The 21,814-nt window shown below is 36.2% G+C and overlaps 1 protein-coding gene across 3 annotated transcripts in view; it reads right to left on the reverse strand.

Annotated features, from left to right (window-relative positions):
- Window positions 1-21,102, reverse strand: part of LOC131150889 (anaphase-promoting complex subunit 7) — a 32,914-nt gene extending 11,812 nt beyond the window's left edge. The window contains exons 1-9 of one of the 3 annotated variants that reach the window (XM_058101948.1): window positions 20,885-21,102; window positions 20,718-20,786; window positions 20,531-20,581; window positions 18,101-18,238; window positions 17,897-17,959; window positions 17,318-17,433; window positions 16,472-16,556; window positions 15,304-15,363; window positions 4,697-4,742 (exon numbers count right to left, since the gene is read on the reverse strand). In XM_058101948.1, the coding sequence (XP_057957931.1) occupies window positions 4,697-4,742; window positions 15,304-15,363; window positions 16,472-16,556; window positions 17,318-17,433; window positions 17,897-17,959; window positions 18,101-18,238; window positions 20,531-20,581; window positions 20,718-20,786; window positions 20,885-20,953 (697 nt within the window). In that variant the 5' untranslated portion in view covers window positions 20,954-21,102. The remainder of the gene's footprint in view (window positions 1-4,696; window positions 4,743-15,303; window positions 15,364-16,471; window positions 16,557-17,317; window positions 17,434-17,896; window positions 17,960-18,100; window positions 18,239-20,530; window positions 20,582-20,717; window positions 20,787-20,884) is intronic. The other 2 variants (XM_058101949.1, XM_058101950.1) reach the window with 2 other exon arrangements.
- Window positions 21,103-21,814: the final 712 nt, after the last annotated feature.

Consider the following 21,814-nt stretch of genomic DNA (forward strand, 5'->3'; position numbering starts at 1 on the left):
CAACTGGTGTGATGTTTCACTGGACTGCCAAGGTGTCATGGGCCGAATATTTCACACCTTTGTGAATGGAACATGCGGCGCTAGCTAAAGCCCACTTGTTTAACTAGCTAGCCTAGCGTTTACCACAATTCACCAACAAAACACTTTCATTGTCATTCAAATAGATATAAGCGGAAGCAATAAGCAACTTATGAGAGCAATGACACTCAAGCAGTAAACATTGAAGCAAGGTAATTCGTTATCAACACCTCCGTTAACAAGGTGTGTTCAGCAAGGGAGGCAAGTAGGCTAAACACTTTAACAATAGCTAGTGAGTTTTACAAGTTGATGAACACTCACCCTCCCAAAAAGAGCTTTCTATTTTATTCTCACTCTGGCACTAGGAAGCATCAATATGAACGAGGAGTCATGCTCCCCATTTTGGCCTAGGGAAAAACTCTCTGAAAAATAACCCTACACTAGTATTTACATGATGGAAACCCATCCCAAACACACAAGACAAGTGGTCACAGGCAAGCATAATGCCTTGAACAAGCTCAGCTCGTGACGAGGCTACGTAGAACTCTCCATGAGAGTTTCTCCCAAGATAAGAATCAAGCTTGTACATTTGATGTGTATAAGTTATCCAGTTTGACCAAAGTAGATCTATCAATGAGTACTATAGTTCTCTATAGGGTATGCACAAGGAATTATATCCCCACCAACTGATAAGTACAAGCTACAAAGGTTGAGATGCTTGAGAAGCAACAAGAGTTTTTAATTAATGTGTTTTTGTCTAAGTTAGTAGAGTCCTAAGCTTCAAACAATTCCTCATCATATCCTTGCCAGAAAACCACCAAAGATCGATCTAGCTTCTCTTTTTCAATCTTCTCCCAAAGACAGTCAGCTATGGTTGGTGCAATCTCAGAGGAAAGGCAGTAATGGTTGTAGAGGGCAGGTTCAGGGGGTGGTAGCAGAAGAGTAGCAGTAGTGGCTCTGATAGAGGCACTGATTGTAGTAATACGTATTTTTACAATCATTGAGAAAAGAAAACTCACAGTCAATTATTGTTTGGATCTCCATGGAAAACCAACATGAGCCAACAAGTCCTTTGCCAGTGGGGATTATGAGGAGGAACCTTCCAGTACATTTGAGTATATTATTCAGACTCAACAGTATTTCAAGAGTATAACAACCCAGTCTGCATGGTCCAGCAACTCCAAACTCAGTCCTCTAGTGCAATCATGTGCTACTGCAGTCCATTCAAGTACAGAAAGGCTTCTCGCATCTTCCTCCTTTCATCCTTGGATTATCAATTCCAGTGTCTCATTCCAAAATACTTGTAGAGATTATTTATTTCATTCTTGGAAAATTATTACTCAATTCCCTAAAATTTCTCTTCCGGTCATTTTGTTCCTCATGTTTTTGTGGAGATATTTTCTCTTTCTGTCTATTTGTCTCTCATCCATGTGTATGTGCCCAAAATTCCTTTGAACTTGTTTTGTACAAGGCTTTACAAAAGGTCCCTAACTGTTCAGTGACCTTTTATGCCCTCTCATTCTGTTATCTAGGATTTCTAAATGAAGATGAAGATTCGCAGAGGGCTTGAGAAGGCTGGTCTATCTCTATTACTCAGATGGAGCTGATGGTGGTTCCAGTTTCACTTGTATGGCATCTTTATTCTCCTCTTTCATGGCATCCTACATCTTTATTCTCCTATTACTTTGGGTTAGTATTATTATTATTTTACTTTGGATCCTATTCTAGGGGTATTTCAGGTATTTCTTGAGTCATTCTTTCTTTTATTTTATTTGGTGAGCTATGTAGGTCCAAGATCAGTTATAGTTTGATGATTGAGATCAATTGTTGGTATGATTAAACAAGAACAAGTCCTATATAAGCTACAAATTGACTTTCTTTTGAATGAGAATGAACTATTGTTATGTTACTGCAAATTGATTGCACAAGACCTTTAGAAAGTGTGAGGCTTTCTTCCTTTGGGGTGTGATTCCCATAACATAATACTGAGATACTAATACTTTTATGCCATCTTTTCTTCGTTATTTTGATTAGTTGCCTCAAAACCAGATTCGAATCCCTAATTTTCTATCCTTAATTTCACCTATTTCCCAATTTCCTTCTCAAACCCTAATCATAAATCAGTTTCTCTAATTTTGCTCTAGTTGTTCTGCGTCATAATGTTTCTTGATTCACTCAAAATCAGATTCAGTCCTTTTGTTTAGATTGAGGAATCATTCACTGAACATCTTGTGTTTAAAATCCTCAAAAAAATGAGGTGGCTGAAAATGAAGAATAAGCATTTGCTCAACATAGCATGGTCCTTACTTATTGATATGCATGTTCCTTTAACCTTGTGGACTTATTCTGCCCTTACAACACGTTTTTATATTAGTACAATTATCTAGTGTCCGGGGAGGGAAAATCCTTTTTTTTTTTCCCAGTTGTATATGATGCTCTTGCATTTCCTATTGTGTGCTGTGTTTTTTTGGCTGCACCTGTTTTCTTCATGTTCAACACGCTAGTGAAAACAAAATACAAATTGTCTCCTCATGCTATTAAATGTGTATTATGATCCTCTAACTTGTTAACACCATGTCAGTGCAAATTTGGTCTTTTTTTTGTGTGTGGAACATCAATATTCTTTGGATGAATCTATTCTTGGTATGCTATTAATGTTTCTCCTTCTTGCGTCAATCCTCCCCCTCACCTCTATAATGCAGGGGCTTTTGCTTGATCCAAAAGCATATAAATAGAGACCGAGCTCTTCTTGGTTCGAGAATCAGTAAACTGAATTTTTTTTTTTGGTGGAGCCTCTTCGTATCTCTGAAAAAATATGCTCTGACAGAAACATACATGGCTCCACTGATTCAATAAGCAGATGAAACAAGATGTCTTTTTGACAATTTTGTCCATGCCTCCTTTCACATTGTTCATGCTATTTGACACTCATCTCTTTCCCTCTCATCTCAGCTCCTTCTCTCAGATCTCTATGTCAATCTTCTCTTCACTAATCATCTCTCCATGCATCATCAACCATCTCTTCCAGTCAAGCACATCGTGGTTGGCAACTAATTGCAGCCGCATTAGCATTAATGCCATGGGGTTGGAAATGGTTTTAATGGTGGTGTTTTTGTATTGATGACATCAATGATGGCAAGCACACCACGATAGACAAGGAGATTGAGGGCAGAGGAGGACAAGCTTGTGTTCCACCATGGGCTACAACATTTCGGGCTGGTTTGAGGGAAGCGGCGATTGGGGTTAAAATAATTTTTATCAACACTAGAGAGGTTGAAATGATTTGGATCTTAGGCCCAGAAACTACAACAATTTGCTTCATACTCAAGATACAAGCAGAACATAAATTTCATCGTGAATGAGGAATTCAATTTTTATGTGATCGAGAATTGGATTTGTTGTCTGTTTACTTAAAAAATTTCACGTAATTTTCATATAGAATAGAGAATTTCATTTTCTGTGTATGATAGGGTATTGGATGCTGGTTGCTGAAAAACACTCAGAGGGTTAAAAAGTTCAACTACTTTTTTAATAACAAAAGAAGATTTCATTAATAGACAAAGAATTTACAAAAGGGAGAATGAGATATCTACTGAGACAAACTGGTACAATCCAGAAATAGACAAATAGAAATAACCAAGAGAGAAGGGATTATCAAGTCAGTGTGTTCCTCAATCTGTTTGAAACTCCTAGAAGTTCGCCTCTGTGAGAAATCCATAACCAATACACCACAGTGAGGCCAAGCACTTAATTTTTTCCCAAACCAACATCCAAGTTAATTTTCTCCCAGAAAATATCCGAGTATTAAGTTCCATCCATATTCCCCAATACTGCAAAAAAGAAAACCACACTTCCATAAAAAGTTCAATCATCAAAGAATCTAAATGATTGTGTTCAGAGCTATATCCCATACTGCCAGTTATTATGGCTGAACCGCTGAATCTCGTACGTTAAGATGGGATTTCTGGTCACAAGACCTATGGACATGTTCTGTGATAACCGAGCTACTGTCTACATTTCATCTAGTCCCATGCTTCACGAGAAGACTAAGCAAGTTGATGTTGACTGGCATTTTTAGGAATTCTGTGACAAAGATTGCTACCCCATTCTTGTAGTCCTATAACCAGCTAGGAATCATTAATGCATTGGCTTTCCGTGCTGCTTGTACCACACTAGGATTTAGTGCTATTTATCCAACCTCAACTCAAGAGGAGTGGTAGGACTGGTTTTAGAATAAAGTTGCATTATAGTGTTGGTTCTGGGGGCATTTTTGTCCTCAGAAATTCATATTTAGGGATGCAGCTGATCTGTCTCTTTTTCCGATCCTATTCTCACTTCTGTCCTCTCCCTTCTATGAAATATGATTTTTCTTATTCTAATTCTTGTTCTCCTGTTTCTTGCCTAATTGAATCAGATTTTTGTGATGTAGATCAAATACTAAATAGGTTTCATTTGTGAGCATCAGGACATGACATGATGGCATGAAATATTGATACAAGGAAATAACATATGAATTGCAAAAATTACCAATAATACACAACATCCCCCATCCCCTCCCTTCCAACCATAATAACAAGACGAACAATAACAACAACAACAACAACAGCAAGAAGCATAGAAACAAAAAGCAAAACAAGGAAAAAAGTCTTCCTCCAAACCAGAATGAATGTCTGTTTACCTTTGTAATCATTTGAAGCAATGCAGCATTGAGCCTCAACATAACGCTGCACAGAAAGAATGATTAACTAAAAAAATTTACTCCTTTAAAAAAAAACATCAATCTAAGTGTGAATAACAAATAGAAAATGCAACTCTAAGAAACAGCAAGTAATTATAACCTAAAGCACTAACTTTCTCAGTTCTAACTTCGCTCAGAATCAACAAAGATGAAGCAGCAAGTAGAAGCATAATTGTTTTTTAAAGTAAACGTGTTATGTGCACTATTAGTGAAGAATAACTCATGCTTCCATACATTTAATACATGCCTATATGTCACAGGCATGGAGATCTCAAAGGCCAAAAGGAATCACCATTGCCCATATCTGCCTAAAGTGTCAAGGAGTCTCGCCTCTGCGAGGCAAGACTACACCAAGTCCAGCCTAGCTGTACTCATCCTCATCCATGGAAACACTCAAGTGTCTAACCTCGTGTCAAGTCTACTAGCTCGAAAGCCCTTGATCCTGCTAAGATCATCACTGAGGAGACTAGACTCAAACAGTGAGGGAGTTGAGCTCACATTCTACCAGCACTATGGGTGACTCTCATCCCCACAACACAACCCTCGTGTTAGCGTACCCATCACTTACCACCCACTAGTTGAGACCAAGGGAAGTGATACCATACACTACTCAAGCAAGAGACAGAAAGGACAAACACCCCTCAATAGTCCAACTGGATCTAGAATGACAATGCCCAATAGTATAGCCAACGACCAAGAAGGGAGGGACATCAAACCTCCAAACCAAGAGTACTGCGTGACCACATTTTCAGGTCGTCCATGGGCTCCCAATCCCACATGGGAGGCTAGGACAACCCCCGAAAATGTCAAGAGGCCACCCCTGATCACTCCTCAAGGTTCTCACGTAGTACCCGATAGGATATCGGGGGAGGTAGGCAGCTCACCTGGTGTTTCCCCAAAGTCATATCTTCGAAGGATACTTGTTTAGATATGAGTAACCACCAGGGATCTAAGGATCATACATCTTGGTTCAAGAACACCACCATAAGTACTATCAGTACCAACCATAAACCAAAACCATGTGTCACAATTGCAAACCTCTAGGACGATGACATTTTCCCTAACTCCCATCTTATCAACGTCCTCATTGATGAACATGTACAATCCAATTTCTAGTAACACTCTTAGAACCACAAAATAGGAGGCTTCAAAACTACCATAAAGCAAAGATCCAACTCTTCAAAACATCCAAACTTATCTTTGATCCCACGGTAAAATTGGTCCTCATCTGATACGAAGATGCTCATGGCATATATTGAAACAAGGTCTTCATCCCAACACAAATCAAAAACTAATTCAGCTTCCTCTAAGTACCATACTTTGATCTCAAATCCTACCCAAGACTTCCAATGTCAAAAGTCACAACTTAGTCAAAAACCAACAACCAACCAATAACCACTACTCCCAAAGATAGCAACACTCTCCCAGCACTCAAACTCCCAAATCCTTGATATGGATCCACATTACATCCTCGTCTCTTGAAACTCAAAAGAGTGAAAATTTATCAGCTAAACCACCGAGGCAAGATCATAAAATCAATCTCACTCTAGAAACCAATTTGACCTCAAATTAGTACCATTCATGGAGCAACATGCACAAAATCTCCTTCTAGTCACAATTCCCTCATAACCCAGTTTTGGCACTCAAAATGATCCACCAAGGTTCCATTCCAACCTGCTACTTGAAGGATAGTCTCCATCCCGAAGGCTCTCCAAGTCTAACCAACCCACAGCTCAATAGATAACCAGCCAAGAGAATATCAAAGCTCAAAACCAACATTTTGTTTCCAAAGTGAGTTACCAACTAGGAGTCTTACAAGATAGAACTCCAAAGATGAGTCCACACCTTGGAGTCTCTTCACACACAATCAATTTCAGAACCATGGGTTCACCATGTCCAAAAAGACACCCAAGCTCGACACTGACATACCATTCCAAATGTGAGTCCCCAACCAAGGAGTCTCATGAGAGACAAGTCCAAGGATGAGGCTACACCAAAGAATCTCCCAAAACACAAATGATCACAACATCCAAGGTTCACAACCCAGTTCCTCACAATGTACCTAGCGTACTCATGAATCCCATAGTTCCAAAGTTAACCATTTGGTCTAACAACCAACCAAACAACAACTACAATAACTTCCACAAGTTCTCAAGGCTTAAGCTTAAATCACACCTCAGATGACCATCTTCAACACTATTACAAATCTTCCATGTCCTCAAACATCCAAATCTCCACCCAAACTGAAGCTCAAGATACCCAATCACTTGTCCTCTGACAAACCGATCTCAACCACAGTTCATCATGCTAACATTTTGATACCATTGCCCTTGGGCATAGACTCAAGCTTTCATCTGAAGGCTGCCATCTAGCACTAGCTATCACGACTCATGTGCTTGCTAGCTACATGGCTCACATGCCCTTTAGCGAATCACATCTCAATGCCCATTGGCATGGGCAATGAATAGGCCAAAACGCTAACAACACAAACTTGCTCCTTCCAATTCCACAATTGTAGTCTCCATCTGCATTCCCACCATAACTCAAATCATAAAAACATCTTAAGGTTCCAATGAAGTCCCAAAGCAGCATTTGCGGTTCCCTTCGAGTCTATACCCCACTGGGCAAACGTCACCACCATGGCCACTATAGAGCTGCATTTGTGTGGCTCAAGGACATTATCTATCCCAAGTGTTCACAATTCATCCTTCCCCACAAATCTAAGAATGTCACATCTCTCTATGGGTTCAAACTTCCCAACATCCATGGAAGACACCTTGGCTAAACTTCTCCAATCATCCCTTTCCATTAGATCTAAAAGTATCATCTCTGATTGTGGAACAACGACACCACAAAATCTTAATGGATAAAACATCTAAAGTGCTGGCTTTTTGAGTCCGATCTCTGTTTTGATGTTGACAAATACAAGTGTCTCATGTGTGTGCCTAGTATTTTGAACAGGTTCATAATTCGGAATGCACACACAAAAAAGGAAGATGGAAGCCAGAAAGAACTCAAAGCTAACATCATCTTGGCTGTTCCATGAAGACTTGAAGAGCAAAAGAAGAAGAAGACATTTATTGTATTTGTATTGCGTTTAATTTTTATATCTTTAGTTTGAAATAATGCATGCATCTGCATGATATGGATTGATTGCTCAAATGACCATAGGTTGACCATAGGACTCCTAACGTTTCACCAAAAACCTTTTTCTAAAAGACTAAAATCATACAAAGTTTTTGGAATAGCTATAGGGTCAAATTTGGGAGGTTGACCGACGTTGGATTTTTTGGGAAAAATATTAATTGTTAATGCCCTCAGTCGACCGACCAGTTCGAGCTTTAATCAGCTCGGTCAACCGAACTTGCCCGGAGTCAAAATGTTGACCAATGCTCGGTCGACTGACCACTTGGTGTGTTTAATGCCTTGGTCGACCGAACAAGGAGAAAGTCAACAACTTGACTTGCCTTGGTCGACCAACCTGTTTTAAACTAACCTTCCTCGATCGACCGAACTATAAAAATCTACTTTTCCAACTACTTGGTCGACCGAACTCACAGTTCAAAAACACCATGATCGACCGAACTTCATAAATGGCCAACCAGGCCTTTTATCTTCGTCGACCAAACCAACGAAGGGTTCAGAATCACCCTGAGATGGTCGACCATCCTTGTAGTTCAAAATAGCCTTGGTCGATTGAACTTATAAATGTAGTTGACCATCCCTTGCCCTTGGTCAACTGACCCTCTTGGGCTGACTTAATTTTCAGCACTAATCGTCATTAATTTTTTAATTAAACATTTCTAAAATGACGAGTGTGTCCCTCAACGGTCACTTTTTCATAAAAACTATAAATACCCCTTCATTTGCTTTGATTAGTAACTTTGATTAACAATTTTTTTCTCTCAAATTTTTTATTTAATCAAAGTTTCCCCACATACACTTTTATTTCAAAAATCATTTTGGGGTTAAATTTTTCATACTCTCCGACTCTCTTTGTTACTTTCTTTGAAATATTTTTAAAAGAGTATTTTGATAGGGCATTTGTTTTTAATTGTGTTTATTGCACAAATACCTTTTGAGTTAAATTCTAGTTTCTCCATATAATATTTTAATGCAAAAATATTTATTGGAGAACATAGTTATTTTATTTATATATATATATATATATATATATTCATACATATTTTATTTGTGCAAAAACTATTTGAAGAGCAAACCCTAGGTTCTCCTATATTTTTATTGAAATATATTTTTGGGAGAAAATTTTATTAGGGTCATATCTTTGACCATTTTATCATACACATCATTTCCCAAAGATTGAAAATATTGTTTTGAGAAAACACTCTTTCTCTATTGGGCATAACTCATATCATATTAGAGTATATGTATTTGAGCTTTAATGTTGTACATTTCTGCTTGTATTCAGAAGCATTGTAATATGTACAAAAATGTTTTGACTGTACTAATTGGGTTTAGCTCGTAAATTGAACTGGAGAGTCTCAGTCCCGGAAGTGAGACCGGTTGGATCCAACCTGTAAATTGAACTGGGGAGTCTCCACCCCATAAAAGAGACCGGTTCAATTCAGCCCAGAGTTGAACTGAGGAGTTTTAGCCGCATAAGTGAGACCGGTTCGGTTTAGCCCGTAAATTGAATTGAGAAGTCTCAGCCTCGTATGTGAGACCGGTTAGGTTCAGCCCGTAAATTAAACTAGGGTGTCTCCGCCCGTAAGAGAGACCAGTTGGGCTCAGCTTGGTAATTAAACTAGAGTTCACCTCGCCCCGTAAGGAGAGGTTGTAACGGCTTCTCCTCTACCCATTTAAGTGAGCAGAGATAGTGTAATCCTTGGGGGGTATGCCCAAGGCAAGGACGTAGGTTGGTTTGGCCAAACCTCGATAACAAATATCGTGTGTGTCTCTCTCTATCTTATTCAAATTCCTGCACTTTAAATACCGCATGTGTATGGATGTTTATTTAATGTCATAATTATTTGCATACACATATTTGATTTATATAAGATATACTACACACGTGTATGTTTGTTTTCATTGTTAAAATTATTTTACATACATGCGTATACATTGAATGGGATATGATTTGTGGTAAATCGGCGAAATTTTTAAATTAGCCAAAAAGTTTTTAAAACCAAATTCACCCCCCCCCCCCCTCTTGGGATCACACCAATTCCAACATAAAGCTCAAATGCCAACCATAAATAAGACAACTCCAAAAGCGTGGCCACAATACGGACCTCAAGGGCACCAAGTATTCTCATTTTAGTTCCCCTCAATCAACCTTCATCCCTCATCAAGGGTACAGGGCACAATCAAGCATCCTGATGTTTTCAAGATATTCAACTGAAGGCCAACTTCCGCTTCATTAACTGCAACATGTCACATGACAAGATGGAAATAAGAGACGAGAACCTACTCAAAAGTAACTTGATCCTTCCCCCACTCAATGTCATAAACTGAATTCAAGTTGATGCCCACAGTATCAATCTCGTTTTCACATTCACAATTGAGCATCCGCTATGATACTATCACGGACGTGGAGATCCCAAAGGCCAAAAGGAATCATGCTTGCCCAGACCTGCCTAAAGTGAGGCATAGCGGATACTCAGACCTGCCCAGACCTGCCCAGGCCTCCTTGATACTCATCCTCATCCAAGGAAACACTCAATTGTCTAACCTTGTGTCAAGTCTCCCCCCGACTCAAAAGCCCTTAATCCAATGAGGGTCATCACTAAGGAACCCAAATTCGACTGTTAAGATAGGGTTTTTTTTTATAATAAAAGAAAAATTCATTAATAGAATAAGAATTTACAGCTAAGAGAATAAGGCATCTCCACATCTCCTTAACAAGGTCTGGAAAATTCAAATAAAAAACACAAATGAACAACCTACAAACAAAAGAATAAAAGAGAAAAACCATCACAAACAAACACTCCAACACATAATGCCAATCGCATTGAATATCAGAAAAGCTCATCCCTTCAAAATTTCCTTGTCCTACACACCAAAGAGAAGCCAAATAATATTTTTCCCAGACCAACAACTAAGCCGACTTCTTCCCTAGAAAAATGTGCACATTACACTCCATCCACAACCCCCAAAAGGCTGCAAAGAAAGCACATTTCCAAAGCGCTGCCCTTTCATTTTTCTTGCCAAATCTAGCAAAAGACACTGCCAAAAAATCCTCCACTATCTTAGAACTCACCCAACTTGAATGTTAAGAGAGTTAAACTCACATTCCACCAAACCTACGGGTAACTCTCATCCCTATAGCACAGTCGTTGTGCCAACGTACCCATGACTTACCACCCACTAGCAGGGACTAAGGGAAGTGACACCATACACTACTCAAGCAGGACACGAAAGGATATACAACCCTTTGGTAGTCTAACTGGATCTAGAATGACATTGCCCAACAGTATAGCCAACTGCCAAGAAGGGATGGACATCAAACCTCTAGGCTGAGAGTACCACACGACCAGATTTTCAAGTGGATCGTCCATAGGGCTCCGAATCCCACATGGACACCCAATACACCCCTCGAGGATGTCAAGAGCCAACCCCCAAGCACTCCTCAGGGTGCTCACTTAGTACCCAATAGAATACCAAGGGAGGTAGGCCGCTCACCTGGTGTTCCCTCACCCCCAAAAGTCATACCTTCAAATGATTCTAGTTCACATAAGAGTAACAACCAAGGATCTAATGATCATACATCTTGGTTCAAGAACACCACCATAAGTACTACTAGACGAACCCACAAAATCACAGTGACATCTTGAAACCATCCTCATGACATCTGCATGGTCAAATCCACATTAACCAAACATCCTTCCAAGTCAAAATCATACACCAAACCTATGTGTCATAGTCACAAGATAAGACAGTGACACTATGCTTAAATGCTAGATGGCTACGTGTAACATAGCCTTATTTGGCTACAGTAATGAGTTCATACATAACAAAAGTTACAGGAAAAGCTTATAACAAAAAGAAAAAATAAATTCCATATGGTCACTTTGCATGGTTAATGATGCCACATTTGTGATTTCCAAGTGATAACAGAACTTTTTTAATTTTTGTCAATGTTTCATGTCAAAAATATAAATAAAAAATGGTAAGCACTCTAGTTTCAATCACAATTTTTTTGTAAACAAAGAGATTTACTAGAGAAATATGAAAATAGTACAAGAAGAAAAAAGAAGATGGAAGATAACATATCCACTTAAAACAAAAGAAAAGGAGCAAAATAAAAATTCTATAAAACAAAGATTACAAATTAGTTCTACTAGAGCAAAGCCACCTAGCACCACAAGTTAAAAGCGGTGTCAAAGTTCTTAAAAATTCTGGCATTTCTTTCTAACCAAATACACCAAAAGATATCCATAATCCAACATTGCCACAAAGCCTTTCTCTCCTAGCCCTTTCAAAACCCCTTTAAAATCAAAGAGCAAAACACCACCAAAAAGAAAGGGCAAACCCAATCCTCTCCAAAAATCCCAAACAATTAGTTCCAAAGGGACCAAAAGAAGCAACAATGTAAGAACAAGTGAGGGCAGGTATCCCTACTCTTGAAGCAAAGGACACATACATCAGGTGGTAGAGCCTTTGGAGCATTTCATTGGTATTTATTTTTTCCAAGATTTCTATCCACAAAAAAGCCTGAACCCTTAACAGCCCATTTAGTTGTTGAAAACATTTTCCATTTTCCAAATTTTAGTTTTCCAAAGAATTATAAAATCTTTAGCTTATTTTTAAAAATTTTCAAGATTCTTAATTAAGAAGGTAGAAAGTAAACAGTTTGTTTACATGTGCAAAACAGTTTTTTTTCATTTTTTATTTCTAGATTTCAAAATAATCACAAAAAAAGTTGTTTTCTAATTTTCCAAAATTTATATAAGGTAATATTTAGAATTATGGATTTTGGGGCTTGAATTTGGATTTGTGTGTATTTAGAAGAAATTCTAAACATAATCCACACAAATTAAAGTCTAAGATCCGAATTCCATACTCCCATAGCGAAGTAAGAGTTAGAAATCTAGAAAAATAATGAAAAGATGTTTTCCGACTTTTCTATATAAATTTGGAAAATTGGAAAACAAGGTGGCATTTTTGTAATTACATTAAAAATTAGAAATAAAAATAAAATTATTTCCACGAGCAAATAGTGCCAAAACTGTTTATTGTTGTTCATTTGTTTCATACAATTGTAAAAATGAAAAATTAGCTAACTTTTTTGTAATCTTCTGGAAAACTAAAATGGAAAATGAAAATTGTTTTCCAAAACTGAACGGGCCCTAACCTTGGAGGGAACTTTTGCTTTCCAATGAAGGAGTAAGGTGTAAAAGTTAGGGGCATAAGTTAAATTTGAAAAGAAAGAATTACAAGAAGAAAAAAAAAAATCCAAACCCCAAACTCTTTTGTCACTCCCTGAATGGAACTAAAAAGAATGACGCACAGATCAAAATGGCAAGCTCATTGATCTCTCTCTCATTAAGGAGATGGGAGGGATAACTGGGACCTGCAATAGTTTTCAATCACTTTCAATCACATGGAAGCAAAAAGTGCAGTCATTGTTATAGTGGAATATACATATGCTAAACTCCGCAAAGTTGTCTCCTTTTGGAAGAAGCAAATTTGGGTATGTCAACAGGACATTAAGGAAATAGATGATCCTAATTCTATCACAGCACATAAGATGTGGGAAGCTGGGGACTTTACTATCAAGGCATGTTACAGATTTTGAATGGAACTAGAGATACAGTTGTACTTTTATATTCATCAAGGCATCCAAGGAACTACAGAATGCATTTGCTTGAGCTTATACACGTGTTGGGAACCTTACAGTGTTATCTGAACTTTCTCATGCAATGAGCAAGTCTGATCAAGGGAATAACCATTGTCTACTTATTATGCCAGCCAAAAAGATGTGTGACGAGTTTAATCACATTTAGAAATCTAGAAGTCCTATCTGCCCGGATGGTGCATTCAAGTAAAAGATGATGATTGAACAAGACTGCATTCTTGAGTTTATACACAGCTTGAATGGTGTTTATCAGCAGGCTAGGACCCCACGACTGGAAAATGATTTGTTTCTGCCCCTTCATCAGGTATATGACTATACTCAACAGAAAAGTGACTTGACAACACAATGATGTGTGCAAGCCTGCTCTTACAGACAAAGTTGCTGATCCAATAGTTCAATCTTCTTCAGAATTAGTTCCTAACCAAAAGAACAGTATGAACACTTAAATCTTCTAGTCGGTAATTGGGCCAAAGAAATAACCAGTAATTAGCACAACTTACATTGGGTCAGTCAAGTATAACTGCTTCCACTTTAAGTGCCTCAGCCCCTTCACATAATACCTCCTCAATTATCAATTCAGGTGCTTCCAATCATGTAATGTCTTCATATCCTACTTTTTTTTTCCGCTAAGACTAGTCTGTGCTGCTCATGGGTCTATATCTTCTTCATACTTTCCTAGAAAGGGTGATAGTTCATCTCCTTTATTTACATTTGTTCTTTGTCATGAAACTTAGCCACTCTTAGTATCTTGCAATAACTTTGAATTGCATTATCACATCTTTCATTTGCCACCAATTGAGAGTGCTACCTTCTTGATGCTCAAGTACCAACCTGTTCATCAACTTGAATTCATTCAAGAGGATCTTAATGATATTAGTAGGAGAAGGAGTTACACCATCATTTGGATCCTGCTTCATTGCATCTTGTACTTCAGCAGTTTCGTGAATTTGTACATGTATTCTACTTACTCTCAATACCAGACCTGTAGGATATTGGTGTGGGAAGAAAGCAATCAATTTGGAAATTTTTTTCATTTAGTTTTGATTTTACTAATTTAGAAATTTTAGGTTTACTTTGTAATAACTTTACTCTTTCCATGTTTCCTTGTTTAGCATTGAGAAGAATGCCTAAAAAAAGGGCTTACTGCTCTTTTTAGGACATGCCTGATTGAGGTTGATTAGCTTGCTCCCTTTGGTTTTCATTCTTTTATCTTCCCATCCTTATTTTTCCTTTTCTCTTTGCTTACCAAACTGCCCTACATCACTGCCCTTTCCCTTATATCTAATAAAATACAAGTACCAATCTAAGGCATCATAAATAAAAAGACAAACCAAACTGCCTAGAATGAAAAAGAACAACTTTAAATATGCATGAAAGATTAGGGAAGGCTTTGGTGCACAGGAAAGGTTGTTCTAACGCCACTTGGCATCACAGGTTTAAGTTGCGGGAAGTGGAAACATCTCTGTATGCAGCAGGGTTAAGGCTGTGTACACCAAATCACCCTCCCAAGCCCCCCATATTGCTGGCAGCCATGTGCACTGGTATGCATAAGAATGAGAAGAGTGCATTTTTGAGTTGAAGCCATCCCCAAACAAGCCTAGTTTGAAAGAGAAACTAAAAATTATACGCCACTACTATTACTAGGTAAGAGCTTAAGCTGAAAAATGGAAGGATTAAAAAGCTAGCATAAAAATGGAGCCAAATCTCATCTATATCATCTTGTACTTACTTGCAACCAACGACTAGAATCAAAATGATCAGATGGAGGCCTCCCACTTCTATTTGGTGTCTGAATTTGTCAATAAATGTTCAAGAATATCAGAGGCTATAAAAAAATTAAATTTGATTTCAACATAAATTACCATAATAATATCCTTCATACTTGAGAAATCTGCACAAGCAATTTCATGTCAACTAAAAAAATATATGAGAAATATTTATTTCCCTGAATAATCCTTACACTTCACCCAACAACTTAAGCTTTTACATCTAGCGGTTTTCTAAACATGATATTAGGAGCATGGTGGTTTCAAGGCCCAGTATTAAATCCTAAGATCAACTGCCATTATTGGTCATTTCCATATGCTACAGCCAGGGAAGACTTTGGAGTATTTAACCATTGTTACACCTAATTAACCACTTAAGCTTTCAAATCAAGTGGTAATTCAACATATTTCAAACATACAGTGGGAAAAAAACATTTCACATTCTCATCACACAAGCAGCTTGCAAATAATCAAGAATTCAATCCAAGCGTGACTTACAGCCACAAAAAACTTTAGAAGGGCTGTTTGGTGTCACTGCCAAAAATTATGAAAAAGAAAACCAAAAACTAAAACTGGGAACTGTCAATATGTTTGGCTAATATTTGCAAAAAAAAAACAAATTTAAAACTTGGTTGAACAAATGTTCATTCTTATTGTACATGACAATTAAAAAATAATAAAATATATTTTTAAAATAATTTTTATTTTTTCAAAATTGAAAAATTTTATGGATTTTTTTGCCAGAACAACTAAAAACCATATAAATTCTGGTTTTCAGTTTTTTTTTCCCCTAAAATGGGTGAAGACTGACAACAGAAATCAAAAACTAGGAGGAACAACATTAAGTCATACGCTGGCAATTCAATTCTAGTAAGGGCCTTCATATTACAGCACAAGACATAGGTTTGGTGAACACTAATTATCACTATGATCTAACTTTTCTGGTATATGGAAGAGCAAAACTTAACTTTAACTCAAATCCATAATATTCTTATCTCAGCTAGCTTGCAAACAAATTTAACATTTATATCGAAATAAATATATTAGAATAAAGTAATGAAAGAGAGACTTGATATATATATATATATATATATATTCTGCAGCGACATGAAATATGTTTCACCAACAAACCTGAGGAAACAATGAAATAATATCCTTGGGTGCAACTCCTAGTTCAGCCAAAGCAATAATAGCCTCAATGATGTAAGGACAAATCCTGTGAGCAAGACATCTAATGCAATTAAAAACCTCATTATGTAACAACTGCAAGCACATAACTTAGTAAAGCAGCATCCACATATCCAGCCAATATCACAAAACGGTGAAAATCCAGTCAATAAATGCAGATGTACCAGTACATAGAATAAAAAACCTAAAAAAAAATGTAAATATTCTATGTAGTACTTGAGAAAGACTGTTGGATAGAATATGAAAACAAAAAATGAGTGGCTGTGATAATGTAGTGGTTTTTCTTTGGGCAGGCTCTGGATGAGCATAATAAACATGAAGAACTAGGATACCTACTCAAAAATAAACATATCAAGTTCAAGATGATAAACATATTAAACATGAAGAACTAGGGCACCAAAAACTGATGCAATTTATTTATTTTCAGAATATAAATGATCTGTTAGAGGCATCTTATCAGAAATTATATAAACCTGAGTCTTTATTATTATTTATCTTATATAGTAAGAAACACAATATCATACTTATTTATGAAATTAAATTTCACAAAAAAAAAAAGTTATGTCATATATCTTGAAATATCTTCTAACAAATGGAAGGATGGTTGCTTGATAATAAAGCAGGTTAGAGAATATCATTGAGCAATTTTACAAAATATTCTGGAGAATGAAAATACAAGTTTGTTTTTTGGCTGCTATGAAGACCAACAGAAGAATCAAATAGAAACGGAATGATAGACAAAAAGTTAGCATCTAAGATTTATATTTTTATCAGAACTAAAAACTAAACCTCAAACACTCTTTGTAACAAGCAGTGGCAGCACGTATGTGTCTGGAATTCCGATAAAGCTTTCCCATTGTTAGATTCATCTGCAAGTTTCTTGCTTTGCTTGGAATTCCCTCCATCTGTAATATGTGTGTATACATGTTACATGAGAGAATCCAGAAATGAATAGATAATAATCAAATCAGAAGAAAAATGATATCTGAGTTTTCAACCATATAAAGGACCGTAACCATCACAACTCAAATGACAAAAGACCTTCATTTGGGAAGAAACAGGGTGGCTTGCATGTAGCACAAACAGCAGGCCCATAAAAACATTAATGTGAATAAATGACGTGGCAAGTTGTTTAACAAATAAAGAAGGTGAATTTGGTCTTCCCCATCCATTATGACTTTCTCTCACAATTCTTTGGCTTTTTTTCTTGTTTAAAAATTAAACCAACAATTTTATGAGAGAGAGAGAGAGAAGCAAATCTTATGGAACACATTCTGTATGTTCAAATGGCAACCCATCAAAACAATCTTACAGCAAACAAATTAATCAAATCAATAGTCTTTCAACTGAAGAGCTTTGAAAGAACACCTCAATAAGGGCAGCTCTATTTTCATTTAGCGCGCAGTGGCAAGATGCAATTTTGAACTTCACCTTGCATGAAGACACAAAAATAAAAAAATAAAAAAATAGTATATATTAAACCGTATACGTACAAAATGATAAAAGAGTAATAAATGTTAGTTTTACAAGAAAATGTCTAAAAAGAAAATGACGGGAATGAAATCAACATACCTCATTTTCATTAATTGCTGAAATGTTAAACGAATTTGGAGACGACGACCTATTCGATGCAGACAATGAATTTCTAGAAGTGGTAGTGTTTTGTTTGGGTATAATCTTATAGTGCTGCAATGCTTGCTTGTATGTATGCTGTCAGCAACCGGAAAGTTGAGATAATATAACTCCCTTCTAAATGACTCAGAAGTTCAAATTTGCACAAAGTGAGGTAAGAAAAGTATCCATATTATTTCAACACATCCATTGATACATGACATCTGAACTTAAAATCAACAAATAAATTAAATACTAATATTGCAGTAACTGACCATTCAATTTACAAATAAGATGAATTGAACATTGGTATCCTTTATCAGATTACGATAATGTCATGAAGGTTTGTTCTTCCCCCATGTCTCGGATAATTAGAACATTAGGTTGCAAATTTGGCCAAAGCATTAACTTTCATAATCTCTGAATCATCTTGTAATTCTAGAACATTGTATAATAGCACAACATCATACATTTATAAAATCCCTTGACCATCTACGATCCAATGCAAACATGACCCAATAAAAGTATGAAACACCAGATAAGACTGATCAGTTCAGCCAAAAGTACTAGTAGAAAAAGAACCCAGAATTATGAAGTCAACTACTATACTAGTGTCTTGAGACAGAGGATTCCGTTCATTCAAAATGTAGCTGAACAACTCAACAATAAGGAATACCCAAAAGGGTCTTGTCAACCAAGTTTACAAGTTATGATTAAGTTTAATTATCAAGTCCAGCAAAAACTAGGCAATTAGCTACTATACTAGCATTTGAAGGTTCAGAGGACATCATTCATTCAAAAGTGCACTTGAACAATCAGGAATATGAGAATATCCAAGATCACATCAACCAGCTTTATAAGTTGTGTTAAACTTAGGGGAAGTCATGATACTAAACAAAACTAGGCACACTTCACACTAGCATATTGATCTTTGTTATAAGATTGAATCAACAGTTTGATAATCACCCATATACAGACATGGTTTTAAATAACGACCGCAATTGTTACGTAAAGCCGTTACATAATGGTTTTTTAGGTAACCAATACCGTTACACACCGCAAAATTGGTGGAAAGAAAAATCACGGTTGTAGCAACCGTTACGGACCACAACCGTTGCGTAAAGGCTGCTACAGCCATTACATAACTGCTACAAGACTATTACGCCAAAAAAATTATTTTATTTTTTACTTTTTCTTCTCACTTTTTCCCCCTCTTACATAAATCATTCTCAATATACTATATGGCAAGAGGGAGAAAGATTATAATGAGGATGACAATAATACAAAATTTACTATTTTTTTAAATACTCATAAAAGATGCATTAATTAACAATTTGAAAATACTAGCTTGTTAGGAAAATATTTTATTTTGATAACATTAGTAATTTGATATTTATGTTCTATATTTTTCAACTTCAACTTTCTTTCTTTTCTAATTATTTTATATTCGTATTATTCATATGTCTTATGTGTCTTATGGATTAATGGAGTGTATAATGTATTTTGTTTCATTAATTAATTTAGCACAAACAAGAGTTTATCACACATAAGAATAATGAGAAGTATAAATACACACACACAAGTAATTTTTCTATCAATGGTGGTTTAAAACAAATGTAAACTTCTTACCCTTACCAAATAACTTAATTGAACTAAAGGATCCAAAATACACTAAAATTCTTTCTAATAAGGGTTAAAAGTTTAAAACATGCAAGCATGCTAATATGTACAAGGTCGTGCGTGCTTGAAAAAAATTCACGGCCACGCTTGCTCCTGTATAACTTCCGCTACTCCCGCTTCTTGTTACACCCGTTACCGTTATGTTACGCTGCCCACGATTTAAAACCATGATGCAGAGCACAATTACAGACCAGGAAAAGGGAGATGGAGCTTGACTTGCATGCAATGAAACAAAGCATCATCTGCATTGGTACAAACCTCTTCCCTTACCCACATCCATCCATTACATGTTGCAAAGACCATTTTTTCAATTGTTGAATCAAATTCTAACTATGCCGATTTCTTTGGGGATTGATCATGAGAAAAGTCAATAATGTGGCATTCAAATGGGCACTACTTCAGGGATTCAAAAGAACTGCCCATTCTTCTATCAAAAACTGATCGAGGTCATATATCAAAAAACACCATATTTGCCAACTTCTCTGCGAGAATGCTTGTGTAGAAAATAATTAGCCAATACAATCATCACGAGTATGTTGAATCGCCCTCTAAGAAATTAAAATAAAAATAATAAATCATCCAAAACAGCAATTATACGACTGATATACCGATACCCTAGATGATACTAAATTTGATGTAACATATATATATATATATATATATATATATATATATATATATATATATATATACACATATATGCGCTCTTACGATTGCTCTCCGATACTCCCTGTCGCGAAACAACGCATCACCAAGAAGCACCTGCATCGACATGAAAGCAATCGACGCTCAAACATAACAAGAAGTATATATCACAACTTATAACATAAAAATTAGCTGTAGCCTGTAAATTACGAAGTCTCTAAACCGAAGGGAAATGTAACTGAGAAAATCTCACCAAATTTTCAGCCTTCACTTGCGGACTGGAATCTGCATTAGCAGCGGATGATGAAACGAGAAAAGAACCCTGTGGAGTAGCATTGATTCGGTTAAGAACATGAAGTGATCATTTGGAACTTCAATTTTGAAATCGAACAGTGGATGGAAAGAGAAGACGAGTATTACGAGCATTTGAGCGGAGTTGAAAAGGCCGTGCTCAATGAGAGTCGTGATTTGATCCCTGGGTATGTCCATTGCAGGATGGGAGCTGTACTGATGAGTGCGAGTGCGAGTGCGAGTGCAGCTTTGAGTTCGAAGTTTGAACAAGATGCCTACTTCAGCCCCAAATGCCCGCTCCGGCGCTCCCTCTTCTCTACTTCAATTTTTAAGCCCTCGCCTGTTGTAGAAAGGGCATGTTTGGTTTGGGCATAAAAAATATTAGTTAATTAATTAATGAACTAATTATTTCCTTCTTTTAAATATGGTCTAAGTTGTTTTCTATAATACTAAACAAACTTTAATTAATAGTCAATACAAAACTAGCACTTATAATTATCACAAAATTTAATACAATAATGTAAAATGAGAACAAAATTAACCATGAAGTCGATCTTCATTAATTGAATAATGAAAATTATATTTTGAATGTGTAAATACAAATCAAGTAGTTAATTTATTTTTACTGATAAATATTTTATTGTTACAAAAGACATGGTTAATGAACAAAATTTTTTCAAAAAAATTATTTTCCCTCTTATTCATATTACAAAAAAAAATAACAAGGTTAATTAAATAAAATAATATTAAAATTTTTATTTTCACTCTAATTAGTCAAACAATAAGTTACTTTCCTCTCATTTTCATGTCTTTGCATTATTCAAACAAGAAGAAAATGAATCATTCCTTCTCTTTTTTTCTCTTCATTTTTAAAAAATATTATTATTTATTTTTTTCTCCCCTAATTTATATAATTTATAATATTATAAAGGGATTCTTCTATTTGGCATTATCTTTTAAAAATATCAAATTTACTTTTATAACTATCAATAATTATTCCAAAATGTTCATTTTAACTATTCACATTTTTTTACAAAATACTCTTAACTACTCATAATT

The sequence above is a fragment of the Malania oleifera genome, chromosome 3 (genome assembly GCF_029873635.1).
Source record: "Malania oleifera isolate guangnan ecotype guangnan chromosome 3, ASM2987363v1, whole genome shotgun sequence".
Taxonomy (NCBI): Eukaryota; Viridiplantae; Streptophyta; class Magnoliopsida; order Santalales; family Ximeniaceae; genus Malania; species Malania oleifera.